At 49.2% G+C, this 13,880-nt stretch overlaps 1 protein-coding gene across 1 annotated transcript in view; it reads right to left on the bottom strand.

Annotated features, from left to right (window-relative positions):
* The window catches only part of PKD1L2 (polycystic kidney disease 1-like 2), an 89,246-nt gene that overhangs the window by 50,102 nt on the left and 25,264 nt on the right, over positions 1–13,880 (bottom strand). The window contains exons 9-17 of the mRNA XM_004690161.1: positions 11,810–11,923; positions 8,658–8,865; positions 6,844–6,964; positions 6,144–6,285; positions 4,858–5,034; positions 2,945–3,090; positions 2,147–2,341; positions 1,647–1,778; positions 153–335 (exon numbers count right to left, since the gene is read on the bottom strand). Coding sequence (XP_004690218.1) covers positions 153–335; positions 1,647–1,778; positions 2,147–2,341; positions 2,945–3,090; positions 4,858–5,034; positions 6,144–6,285; positions 6,844–6,964; positions 8,658–8,865; positions 11,810–11,923 — 1,418 coding nt within the window. The remainder of the gene's footprint in view (positions 1–152; positions 336–1,646; positions 1,779–2,146; positions 2,342–2,944; positions 3,091–4,857; positions 5,035–6,143; positions 6,286–6,843; positions 6,965–8,657; positions 8,866–11,809; positions 11,924–13,880) is intronic.

Raw genomic sequence — 13,880 nt, 5'->3', positions numbered from 1 at the left:
TTCTGCAACCTTTCTCCCAGCTCCCTTGAAAGGACTTTAACCTCTGTGCCTCAGTTTCTTCATCTGCAAGAGGGGGAGAGTCATGTAGAGGTGCTGGTGGGAGCCGGGCTGACCATAGGTGTAGAGGTGTGCGTCTGGTCTGGGAGACCTACCTGGGCATCACCGGCCTCCTCAGTCTCTTCTGGCCTGTTCCTCAGAGAAGCTTCCAACACGCTGCCCACAGCCTGAAACAGGTCCCTTGCAGCCACCTTGTGCCTCTGGTCCTCAGGATGGGTCTTGGCGCTCACTGCCAGCAGGGCTTCACTGGCATGCTGTAGCACCCAGATGGCCTCCCTCTGGGATCACCCAAAGGAGAAGGAAAGACAGCATGAGCCCTCCCTGGGATAGCCTGTCCCCTGTGCCAATCAAGGGCTGCAGTGCAGAAGAGCGAGGTGTGGACACAATAAGGAAGACCTGGGCTGAGCCCATTACATGAGCTGCCTGTATTGCTGACTTGAAACTGGTCCATCAGCCCTACAGTGTGGTAAGTTCCTTCAAGACAGTAGCCTAGTCCATCTCTGAGTCGTTCCCAGAGTACTTTGTGCAGCCAGCACACAGTAGGCAGTTAGTAAACATTCACTGAATGGATCTATGGGTGGATGGTAGATGGGTGTGTGGACATAGCGCCTGTTATAGTCTTGTTGTTATATACATATTTGTGAAATTCTTTAATGTCTGGCTGCTCCACCGTAAGTGCCGAGTGCAGCCATGTCTGTGCAATTTGCTGCTGAATCATCCTGTCACTAGACATTCAGGAGGTTTTTATTGAATATGAATGAATATATTAATGCATTCATAAATGAATGGAAGGATGGAGGAATGGGTGAAAACAGGTACCTGTCTAGGTGCCTGCACAGGGACTGGATGGATGAGCCAATGGGTGTGTGCAAGGGAAGTGTGATGTTAATAGCATTGTGACTCCAGAGCTAACAGTCACCTTTATGGCCTCAGGCTGGGTAATTTGAGGGGTACAACTTCCTGACACTGTGTAAGGGCAGAACCAGGGTAGATCCGCTTTTACTGTCTCAGGGATTCTTTTTTTAAAGCTTGGCTGCCTTGGCTGCTTTGGAAGCCTTTTGAGTTCTCCAAGAAGCATGCCCTGACACATCTGGAGGTGATCCCTGGAAACACACAGGACCTGAGACGAGGAAGAGCCAAGGTGTGACCCAGTCGGTGTGAGCAGCCTATTACTGAGGAATTATCCAGAAAGTGAGGGGAGATGGATATCTGCCCCAGCTCCAAAAGTCACTCAGTGCTGAATCAGTCCAATCTGCCATGTGGGCAGGCAGAGTGGGCTCAGGATGAGAGTGGAGGTCAGAGAAGGCCCCCAGGCAAAGAAAGGCAGCGGCTGACAGCTGGACATTAGTCTGATGGGCACTGAAGTGGGGGACGTGACCAGTGAGCAACAGCATCTGGGCATGCATATTATCCGATGATTAGTTAGGCAGTTACTGCCTCGAGGTGCTCATTGGGTGGGACTGTGGTGTCCCCTCTCTCCCTTGGAGACACCCAGGCAGGACCTTGGGAACAAGATGGCGGGAGAATTGGTGTCCCTGTGATTTAGCGATCTTCTGACTGGCCTGACTGAGCGGGTGAGGACTACTCACCTGGGCCAAGGGTGAGAGTTCCTCACTGTGGCGGGTCACCTCTCTCAGTACCTTGGCCAGCCCCTGAACCCTCTGCATGTCCCTCAGGGTGGCAGCAACTGAAGACAGTGATGCCAGCATGTGTTCTCTGACCTTGGTGAAGAGAGAGGAAGAGGGGAGAGGGTATATAATTCCAGAGCATTGATGAAGTGGTTTCAGAAAGATGTGGGGTCAGAGCAAGATTGGATTCATCTTGGATTTTCCAAAACCCATAGACCTCTGTTTGCCCCATAGGGTACTTGGTAGGCTTCTTGTGCCCAGAATGTAACCTCCCAGAGATGTGCACGTCCTCGTCCCTGGAGTCTATGGCTATGTCACCTCACATGCAAAATTGTTGGAAATTGAGCTCAATGGCTCTGATTGCCCTGAATTAGCAGAATCGTGAGCACGCTTCCACCCTGAATGATTGCATGCAGACCACAGGGCACCCAGCAGAGGGATAAAGGAACCCAGATGGGTACCTTCTGTCTGGTGTCCATTCCTGGGGACTTCCCAGAGCCCTGCTCCTGACGCTCCTGGTCCAGCACGGAGGACACAGACCCAACCAGCTGGAAGAGTTGCTCAGGACGCTGCTCGTCTTGCAAAACAGCAGTGATTTTCTCAGACACGGCAGCCTGGAATGCCACATCCTCAACACGGGCGTCTCCAAGGCCCACCTGAGGGGAAACATTCCTGGGGAGGTTGCAAGCCCTAGTACTTGTTCAAGCACCTGGAGTGTGAAGCACGGATCTTCATGTGGAAAACCAGAGCAGATGTGGCGTGGGGGCTCTGGGTACTGCCTGGGCCTTTGAGGGCAGCTGGGACCCCCCCTTGCACCAGGCAAGCCTCAGGAAGTCATAGTCTCACCCTTCACTGCCCTCTTGGTCAGTCTTCCCATTCCTTTCTATTCCACCTGGCTGCCGACCCTACATTTACTGGGATTTATCCTGCCTCTGCCTGGAGCACTGTTGGCTGATCCTGTCCTTGTTCCTGTGGGCTCTGAAGGTACTCAGATCCTACTGCCCCAGCCCCCACAGCCTCCACCCCACACCCTACTCACTACAACCCTACCCTTATTCTGACTGCTAATCGTAAAATCTACCAAGGGGAGGACCATTGCTGTATCCAGGGCCTGGCACACAGGAGAAGCTCTGTAAATATTTGTTGATGAATCAATCAACTCGTGATCACGCCCTCATCTCTCTGTTTACCAGCCACCCTCTTGGTGAGGTTCAGATGGGTCAGGTTTTCTCAGTAAATAAACAGTGGCCACCCCCTACCTTCACCGCTGCATGGGTTTGCCGTGTTTCACCTGCTCGATTGGAGACGAAAATGACCACAGTCAGCACAAAGTCATTGTTTTCCTTCCCCAGTGGCAGATAAACTGACAGGAGATCAGGTTCAGGGCCACAGTGTAGACAGGAACCTAGACGTGGAAATTGAACAATTAAGAGGCAGCACCTCACCCAGGGAGAGACACAGCCGTGGGTCATGAGGCTGTGTCAGACACTCAAGGACTTCGTATTTTCAGCGTGAAGACAGCCATATATAAGCATCTACTGTCCTCTCTAGGTAATCTCACGCTGCTGTGACTTTGAGATAATATTACCAAAATCCACAAAAATATCTCCAAAAATCTCCCATTCATGTTTGTTTTTTTAAATTGAAGATGGCAAACCTAATTACAAGAAGAAAGAAGGAGAGAAGAGGAGACCTATTCAAGATCAGCTCAAAGCATAGCCAAGCGCATAGGACACTTTCCATACAAAGGCCTTGCCCGTGTCCACACAGCGCCTCCTGTTGTCTGTCACCACCAGCAGCCGTGGAGATGTCAAGCGTCGCTTGTGGTGGTCATGTAGGTAATGGCACCCGCATAGATGGCACAGCTAGGCGTGCGGTGCAGCCTGTTGCGACCACACTGCACACACAGCCTTTCATTCCCAGCGGTGTGAAGGGAGCACCCCTGTTTTGTTCCCTGCGGCCTGGAACAGAATCTGACAGTACTCACATCTGTCGTGAAAATGTATCCATGAGTATCCTTTGTGTCCCTAAAGGGGAGCCCTTCATTGGAATCACGAGTCACTTGTTAAGTGCCAACAATCATGAAGCATGGAATAGCAGTAACCTCATTTTTAGGTGACCACACTTCCCTGCCTCCTTGCTCAGCTGTGTGAGGTGGGTGGACAGAGGAGGGACGGGACTCCCTAGATGGGACTGGCCTGGCCTTTCTATTCATGGGGATGCAGCTTTGAAGTGAAATCTACTTCCATTCCTTGAGGGTCTTTCTGCACACTCAGACCCAGAGATGAAACCACCCTCCCTGGATCTCAGGATGGCTTGCACCCACCTTTCCCTAATTGATCCATTTCATTTATGTCATTATGTTTGGTGCTGGATAGTAGGGAGCCGGCAAGTCATTTTCCTGGTGACTGGGTTTGGAGGACTGTCCCCAACTGACTTGAACATTCTCAGAGCTCTTGTGAGGGTGGTAAAATGCCAGAGCCCGATGGTAGTAGATGAGGAGTCACATGAGCCCTCTAGAGTCCAGTCACCCCTAACCGGGAGAGCAGATGCTATGTGGGCTGTCACTCTTTGCCTCCTGCTGATGCCTGTTGCCATCCTGGGGTGTGAGCTATTGAGGTGATGCAGGCTACAGAGTGTTGCGCAATGGGATGGGGGTCTGGAGTCCTGTCCCACCAGAAATGTTACCGTTCGGCTCAGTGTGTTTTGCGACGTCCCATTCCCAGTTGCCTCCCACTAAGTGGCCAGTAGAGCGCCGACGAGTCTGCGAATGAGGCCCTTCTCTGTCCTGGATAGCTGCAGACTTTCCAGGGTTCATGCCTCCCCCGAGAGTGGGGTGGGGGATGGGGTCCTGGCTGTGGCCTGCACTGCCATGCCTGCAGACATTCTCCGCCGCTCAGACCTCTCACTTCCCTCATGCCAAAGCAGAGGTCATTTTGGCCTCTGTAATGGTAGAAAAGATTCTGAGGGCATCTGCTTCTCCTCCCTCTAAGGTGGGTGGTTGTGTCTGTGTACCTGGGGTGGTGGCTGAGGTTTAAAATGGGAGAGGAATGTCTGCATCCTGCATACCTCTCACATGTGGAAATAGTCTCTGCAGCCCCTAGAGAGTTGGGGCCCTATTCTTAGCGTGGGTGAGCCCTGGAGCTGAAGGGAGCACAGTCTTGGGTGGTACCTGACTCCAGACAGAAGCAGTGCTCCAGAGGATGCGGGGAGGCAGAGACATTGCAGAAGATGGCAAAGCTCGTTAGAATGGTGCCCGCCTCTGGGACAATGGTGCAGGTGGGCACTTCGGGGGGAGGCAGAGAGCTGATGACATAGGTGTCCTCCCCATAGGCATGCCCGGTCACTGCTGGGGGGTGAAGACAGAGGATAGTTAGGGGGCTTCATAGGTCACAGTAACTCCACCATGCCTCAGGATCACCCCAGCTTACTAAACAGGAAACTCCCCAGCCCCTCTCCAGATCTAGAGCCTCAGCTGCTTCTGGAGATTCTGGGCAGTACACAGAAATCTGAATATCTAATAGCTGCCTCTGATGTGGAGCTTCCCATGGCCTCACTTTTAAAACTGACAGAAAGAAGGGAACAGAATCAGAGAGATCTGGACACGAGCCCCAGTTCTGCCATTTACTGGCCATGTGACCTCAGACCTGACCTTTATGAGAGTCAGCTCCTCGCCTGTAAAATGGGGCAAAGAAGAGCAGTTTCTTCCTCCCCCTAATTTGGGGAGGAGGGAGACAACGACTTGCTCAAAATCACCATGGAAAGGCCTTAGCCAGGGCCCTGATCCCACCTGAAGGAAACTATCACGTTCCTTGTAGCACCGGGACAAGACCTCAGGTGCCCTGTACGCCACCCGGTATAATCATCTGGCATTTCAAAAAAGAATGTGTATGAGTGGGGCCTGAAGAGAATTTTCAACAACTAAAACTAATGACTTGACTTAGACTTAATTCAGAAGGTTTGAGGTGGGTCCAGGAATGTGCTTTTTATCCCACTGGGTGGGATAAATTTATCTGAGTGGTCTATGACACTGCATCAAAACAAACCATGTCAAAAAGATTATTCACCCCAATTTTGGGGTCTTTTTGAGAATGTACCTTTCCTGTTATAATGGGCTGGTTTTCCATGAGAAGGGCAGCTGGCACAACCTCAGGTTGATCTGCATGTGCCATGCTGTGTTCTCACATCTGCATGGAAAAACTGGGAGGTGGGAGGTTTCATAATGTCCAGTTTACATGTACGAAGTGGGAGGTTTCATAATGTCCAGTTTACATGTACGAAGCAGACCCAGAGAGGCTCAACCTCTTGCCTCAAGCCACCCAGCTGGAAAGTGACAGATGAAAACCAAAGCCAGTGTGGCCCCACTCTACACTGCTGGCCCATAATTCTGACTTTTAGTTCCAATCTAGTTCTCCTTCCAAGGCAGGTAGGATCCCTGACCAAAGGAAAACTTCATACCTGTGACTCGGATCCGGATGACCTCGCCCCAGGTCTGCAGGAAGGAGCTGTTCAGCAGCAGCGTGGACGTGTCCCTCTGCAGGAGGGTTAAAGAATGGGGCCAGAGTCCTGGGAGTCTGCAGGTCACCGGGAGGGGTTGGGCCTGAAACAGAATAGGCCCAGAGTTCTTGAGGCTGCAGCTGGCCTAGACCTCAGCAGGGCTTCTGACCCTGTGGAGGCCTTCTACTTTGCACCTGATGGATGGATGGCAGGTACCACTTGCTTCCCTCAGCTTAGCCCAAATAACCACTCCCTGCCTGGTTAGGACATTTGTCCTGTACTGTTCCCTATGAACAGACTCTGAGCCAGGGGTTCCAGAGATCCTCTGTATTAAGGGAGATCCTCTGGGAGCATGGGTGGTGGGGTGGCATGGGTGTGTGGGGTAGCATGGAGCAGCAGTTCCTGGAGGCCTCCAGCCTCAGCCTGATCCCCCATGAGGTGCTAGCCTGTGGTCACTCCACTCCACATAGCAGCCTGGGAAGAGGGACTCAGCTTTGGCACCAACAGCATCCGCTGCATCTGTGCTCGCTTTCTCATAGGGAGACACCCCACACACAGATTCTACCCTGACCCAGTACTAGATGTTGGCATCAGTCTGGTTAGTCAAGGGGGTGGGAGGCGGGTGACAATTCCATTTTTGAATGATTGCCAGCATCCTCACCTTCTCCAGCGGGGTGACATCTAAGTACCAGGTGAACATGGCTGCTGGGGAGTTATCCCCCATGGTGACCCTGAGCACCACATTGTCACTAGTGTTCACTGGCCAGCAGTTCTTCTCACAGCTGCAAGGGAGACAGTCAAGGAAGATCAGTAAGCACGGTGGCCATCTGCCTGGTTGCTTGCCCTGTTGTTCTCATCCTTTGAGAAGGTAGGAAGTAAACTTGGAATAGAAGCAATCCCTTTCCCTCACACCCACATAACCAGCGCAGATCATGAAGGAGTGATGAGTAATAAACTGAAATCCCACTTCATTCGCTGCATAGGATCAGGATATGCAAAGCAAAGGAGGCCCCAAGTTCTAGAATCCAATGGCCACTTTGCTCTCCGAGCCTGTTTCCTCACTTGCAAAGTGAGAGAGTATGAGCAGACAATGCTGTGATTCTCTCTAGCTCCAATAATAATAAACAAATGCTGTGCTTGTGTAGGCTGCACACTATAGTTCATCAAGGCTTCATTGTTCTCAGCTTAGCCAGTGCTCATCACATTCTCTGAGGCCATGTTAGACTCCCCAGATCACAGACCAGCCCGCCATCTCACGGAAATGGAACCAATGGGATTTGTCTCTGTGAGGGACTGGAATGTGAACCAACAGCTCTTGATTCAAGTCCTGGACCTTCTCTTGATATCATTCTCCTTCTCGTGTGCCAGTGAGCTGCTCCAACCCATGCCCAGATCTTTTCAGTTGGAATTGCATGAGAGCTCTCATGTCTATTTTGCACTTAAGGCCGCATGTTCTCTTAGCATGTGTGCCAGGTATTGTCCATTTGCCCCTGCAGACCAGTCTCCATCTCTGTGGCTCTGTACACTAGGAAGTCTGAACCTTATAGACTGATTTGCCCACATCCCCACACCCTCTGCCGTCTGGTTGGGTCCAGATTGGAGGGTGAGAGGAGAGAGGAGAGGGATATTTATCCACCACTTTCCCTGCTCCTTGCCTTCCAGGCTGCAGTTAGCAGAGGTGTGTTCCTTAGCTGCGACCAGCTCCTGCCATCTTACCTCTGGGTCCTCAGATGCATCGAGGCTTCCCCCATGAAGCCCTGCATCACTGTGGTTTGTTATTTTGCCCCTGCCCACATTATAATTAGACCCTTTATCCAACCCTCAGCTATTTCTACTTTGAGTGAGCCATCTGCTTCCTGCAGGCACCTGGCTAGTAGAGCAAGACCTTGAGCTTCTGCCTTTATTCCTTCCTGGAAGAGCCTAAGCAATCTCCTTGGGCATATCTTACCCCTTCCAGTCTTCTGTCAGAGCATCTTGAAACAAAATGTGGTCATGCCCCCAGTCTGCTTAAAGCTCAATGACTTTCCAGAACTCTTAGGATGAAATGCAAAGTCATATTTTAGGGCTGATGCAAGACCATGCTGAGCCAGCCCTTGCCTCCTACTCCTGCCCCTCTCTCGTCCTCCATGTTGTAGCCACACCAACCTCTTTTCACTTCCAGAGTATTCTATACTTCTCCTTTGGCCACTCTGTTCCCTTTCCAATCTCCATTTTCCTGGCAAGGTAAATTCCGCTTCCTTTTCTATATCTTGCCTAAGAAAAGCCTTCCCTTCCCTTGCACTGAGAAGGTTGTCACAAAATCACACCCTCTATGTCTATGCAAATCATTCCCCACACAGATAGTAACTCTAGGGAATCAAGACTAGATCTGTTTTTTTTCCACCACTAGTCAGCGCTAGCTCAAGCTGCTGTCAATAAATGTTGACGCAAAACAAAGGATGGCAACCCTAGAGGAATTTGCTCTTCCATCCCCACCTGACTTGAGGCCTGAGGTCCAGAGGTGCAGACACGTAGAGGCACTGTTCCTTCTGCTTGTCCAGCTCCTGGTTTTTCCGGATGGCCAGACGCAGGGTCACGGCAGAGCCCGGTGGGGGTAGGCAGGGTGGCAGAACCACCAGTTCCCTCTGGTCTGTGTGGAGCAGCTTCCTCTCAACACAGTCGTTCCACTGAGCCCAGCAGCGTCCTGGGAGAGATGGGCAAACAGGAGTGTCTATTCATAAACCCTGATATTGACTCGTGGGGCTATCTTCTGGTTTGGGCTGTTTCAAATAAAGGTGATGGATAAGAAAATCAGCTCCAAATAGAGGCTTTTGGTTATTATTTTTTAAAATTTCACTTGCAGGTTTGCAGGAATGGTGCTACTGGTGAATGCTTCAGGAAAGTGACGCTGTTTCATTCAGTCTCTGACTATACTGCAGGACATGTCGCTGCTTTGCACCCATGGCTTGCACAGGTGAGCAGGCAGGCCTGTGGTAGGAGGGGGCCAGAAGGACAGGTAGCCCCACCCTGGAGAAAGTCCAGGGCAGCTCTGGTTCCTTGTGTCATTCTCATTCCATGTGGAAACTGTCATCCACAGTTATGTGTTGTCTGGGCATCCTGGGGTCCTAGGGAGTTGTGCCTTCATCTGGGAGGCTGCATGTTACCTCCAGCTTTATGGTACCAAATCATTAAGTCTCCATATTCTCAGCCCTTGGTCAGTTGTTTACCCGTCAATCTCCTTGTTCCCCCACACCCCAGTAGATAGACATTCACGGCACAGTCAGGAGTCAGGTCATCTGCTTACTCTATTTTATTCCCTATTAACTCAGGTAATGAGAACTAATATTCGGAAGGGTGATCTGAGCATTTACCAATTAAACTAACAAGTTTTCCAATTTTACATGATCTTTGACTCTGTTATTCTGTTATATGGTAATGCTCTAAAAATTCCATATAAATGAGTGGAAATAAAATTCCTAGATACCCCTCCCCCCCCAACCTATCAGTTTATACAAAATAGGAGCTTTCTACTTTTGAATGAGAAGAGAAACCTGTATTATGAACATGGAGAAGATACTATGACCTTAAAATCTGCAGGGTACCTTGTAAGGTACCCTGCAGATTTTAAGAAAAGAAAAAGATAGAGTATGAAAGACAAGCATTTTATATTGACAAGAACACACATATGGCTAAGATCTATCCCCTGGCCTAGGGAGAACAACTATTTCTAAAACAGAAACCATGTACCACTCACTAGTGCTACTGATGGAGGATAGGATAGAAAAACTGGAAAGGAGGGGCCACAAGACCAGAAACCTGGTTACACAATTCTAAGAGCTGGAGGTCAGGGTGCAGGGATTAACAGCATTAACCCAGCTAAAGGAACTAACGTCATTAGGCCCCCAATCCCTAGATCACAAAGCACAAGACCCAAGTGAGCGTGAGACTGCTGTAGGGGGTGTCAGGAGCTCAGACCTAAAGGTGACGATATGGACACTGAGGGCCACTGCAGAAATGTGGCCCCTTCAAATTCCACAGTTCATTCAGAGTCAACAGCAAACAAACCACTCCATGAAGGAATGAGCCCCGTATGTGTGTGTGTGAATATAAATATACTTACATATGAGAAAGGAAGTCTGCACTGCTGGTGGAAATACAAACTAGTATAACCACTATGGAAAACTGTTTGGAGGTTCCTCAAACTGCTAAACTTGGAGCTTCCCTACGACCCAGCAATCCCACTCCTAGGTATCTACTCAAAAGACACAAAAACACTGATTCAAAAAGATACCTGCACCCCCATGTTTATTGCTGCTTTATTTACAATTGGAAAGACATGGAAATAGCCCAAAAGTAGATGACTGGATTAAAAAGATGTGGTACATGTACACAATGGAATATTACTCAGTGACCAAAAAAAAAATAAACACATGCCTTTTGCAGCAACATGGATGGAGCTGGAAAAGATCATGCTTAGTGCAATAAGCCAGAAAGAAAAGGAAAAATACTGGATGGTTTCACTCATAGCAGGAATATAATGGACCAGGCAAGAAAATAATAATAATAATGAACAACAATATACCAGAGACATTTTGTGGGTGTGGAGTGGGGAATGGAATCAAAAACAGTTGGGGGAGGGAAATGCACTGGACTATGGTGATGGCACATAGGTGATTTGGTGATGGGAAGCTCATGGGGATTACAACTGAGATGGAAAAATGCACAAAATGATGTAAAAAGAAACATATTATTTTTAAAACCATCAAAAATATATACTCACACACATATAATATATATAATCTTCTATATAAGAACATTATACCAGCGCAGTCTCTGCAATGGCCAGGGGCAGCAGACCTTCTGCCCACCTGTGACTACACAGGTGCTCCTTTTTGCCACCACTGTGGCCCTCTACCTCCTGTCTGCGCACACCATGCCCATGCCGGGCCTTCCCTTCTCTGACCTCCCTCAGCAGAGGCCGCTCTCCTCAAGGCCACCCGCCTGTGACCATGCAGGCCTCTCTCAGCAAACCTGTCCCTTTTGGGCAGCACTTTCTGCCCACTTGTGTCTGTTCAAGTGTTCTTTATTCTACTCTCCCTTTTATAATAAACCTGCCCTTTGGATATAGATAATATCTCTGTGTCGTGGAGAAACTCACCTAGGAAGCTCGTCACGTGCTGAAAGGGGAGCTCTGGTGAAACCTTTCCCCAAGTGAACCCAAGGACCCCACTCTCCAAACTGAACAACTCCGAAAATGACATCACTATCATCTTGGTCTGTCATAAAATGCCTCATCACATGCCCCTTCAAGACTCCTCCCAGCAGCTTTCTGAGGGCTCGGTGGTGAAAGAAGGGACCCATTGAAAACAGGAGAAGGTGGAGATAAAACAACTGATTTTCAGAGTTTTATTCCTGTTCTTAACTTCTCTACAGATAATGTTATTTCCTCTCTGCCTGGCCACCTTACCTTGGCTTGCTGCTGCCCCCTGCCCTCCCTATTTCCTTGGGATTCTGACACACACAAGGTTCATCTAACATCAGGCATAAGTAATACCCATGGGAAGATTTAAACAGAACAACAAAGTTGGCCACTCTTATCCATCACTCCCTGGTGAGAAAGAGAAGGTTCAGAGCTCTGAGCCACCTACCACATGACCACTGGAAGTGGTGGTCCTCGTCGCTGTCCAGCCAGCCCAGAGTCACAGTTGTGAAAGGATCTACGTACGGACCAGGTTCCATGTACAGCTCCACATCCCCTTTATCTTTCTGTAGAAAAAGCAGCTGGCCAGTGAGATGTTGCTCCATGGCTTATATCCCACCCTCTGCTCCAGGCCTTCTGTGCCAAGGGTAGATAGGGGTGTAGGTTATGGGATGGAAACAAACCCTGTCTGATCTACATGGCCTCCCTCAGGGGCAGGACACTGGATATTTTTTATTTTTAAAGATTTATTTATTTATTCATACAGAACTGGGGTACAGGCCAGAGATGTGGAGGGTGAGAGGATTCACCAGAGACAGAGTGGGGAGCAGAACAGGCAGATCGATGAAGTACACTGCTGAGGGGAGCAGTGGGCGGGTCAGGAGAGGTCTGCCACGCCATGTGGATCTCCTCCGGGGCAGGCGGGGATTGAACTCATGCAGAAGTGGCTTAAGCTTCTTAGTGCTGTGCTTTAACCTGCTGCGCCACCAGGGAGGGCCAGATACTGGGTATTTTAGCCCAAGTGTGGGCTCCATGCTGTGTTCAGCATCTCTGGACTCCCCCCGGAATTGATGCTGGAGATAGAACAATAAAGGCCCAGCCTTTGCTGTAATGTTTAACAGGGAATGCAGGTAAGGACCTTACAGAACTTACAGATGAGTTTTAAGTAGAGGGTATCCAGGGGATTGTGAAAACATAGAAGGGGGAGGTAGTAAGTTCGGATCACAGGTCTTGGGTACAACCAGATCTCAGATTGCGACATTGGCCCTCAGACTTCTGACCGGTATGTAAGACTCCCTGAGCTTCTGTTCCTCTGAGGTTTAATAGCAACTGACTTCTGGAGCTGCAGTAGATTTGAAGGGAGAAACTAGTGACATGCTTCCTCATCTTCAGCAAAGGGGATGAACTTTTACCTCTGCAAAAGGTTTCAGGGCAAGCTGTTAGAAGATGACACCTCAGAACTGTCATGAAGGAGGAGTGAGGGTGAGCTGGGCTACAATGGAGAGAGCATGTGGATTCTAGGAAGGGGGGTGGGCAGGCATTCCATAGGTTCTTGGAGTCAATTTGCTAAATAGCTCAGGCTCAGAGGATGTGACCTTGAATAACAGGTTACTGCAGTGAGGCTCAACCCTCACACCTATCTCCATCTACCCTCATGGCAATGGTTTCCCATGGCCTGGGACTAAAATCCAACCCCCCTTGCCTTGGCACCTAAGACTTCATGTGATCTACCCTCTGTTCATCTCTGTAGTTACCTACATCCTCCTCCTCCCACATCAGGCTCTGGCCATACAGGTCTTATGCCACTTTTAGACTCAGGGCCTTCTCATCTGAGCAGCCAGAAAATTCTTGTTCTGCTTTCCAGCTTGGCTAGCTGAGCATCTCATTATTTCCTCCCTTAAATGTCACCTCTTAAAAGGCCTTGTCTGATCACATTTGCTAGATCACCAATCAGTTGCTATCACTGAACCCGACTGTTAGATATTTATCACAAATCCTAATTTTATATGAATTTGTTGGTCTCATCGACTGAGCATCATAAAGACAGGACCACATCGTTGGTAGTCCCAGGACTTGAATTTGTAGGTCCACATTAAGTCTGTTACTAAATAAATGTACATATGAGTGATGTCAACAGCCAGGAGTCAAGAACCTGGACCTGTTTTCTGATGTAACAACTATAATTCTCCCTCTAAGTATTGCTCTAGCTACATCCCCAACATACATTTGGGTAGGTTGCAGTCTCATTATCACTTAAAAATATTTTAAAATTTGCCTTGTGATTTTTTTTTCCTTTGCTCATTGATTTTTTCTAAGTGTGCTATTTAATTTCCAAGATGTCTAAGAGATACCTACATATCCTTACTGTCCTATTATTGATTTTTTTTAAGATTTACTTATTTATTCATACAGAACTGGGGTACAGGCCAGAGAAGCGGAGGGTGAGAGGATTCACCAGAGACAGAGCGGGAAGCAGAACAGGCAGATGGATGAAGTACACTGCTGAGGGGAGCAGCGGG

Source organism: Condylura cristata, unplaced genomic scaffold (genome assembly GCF_000260355.1).
Source record: "Condylura cristata isolate star-nosed mole 26May11 unplaced genomic scaffold, ConCri1.0 scaffold00028, whole genome shotgun sequence".
Classification (NCBI taxonomy): domain Eukaryota; kingdom Metazoa; phylum Chordata; class Mammalia; order Eulipotyphla; family Talpidae; genus Condylura; species Condylura cristata.
This window is presented reverse-complemented; position numbering and strand designations above follow the sequence as displayed.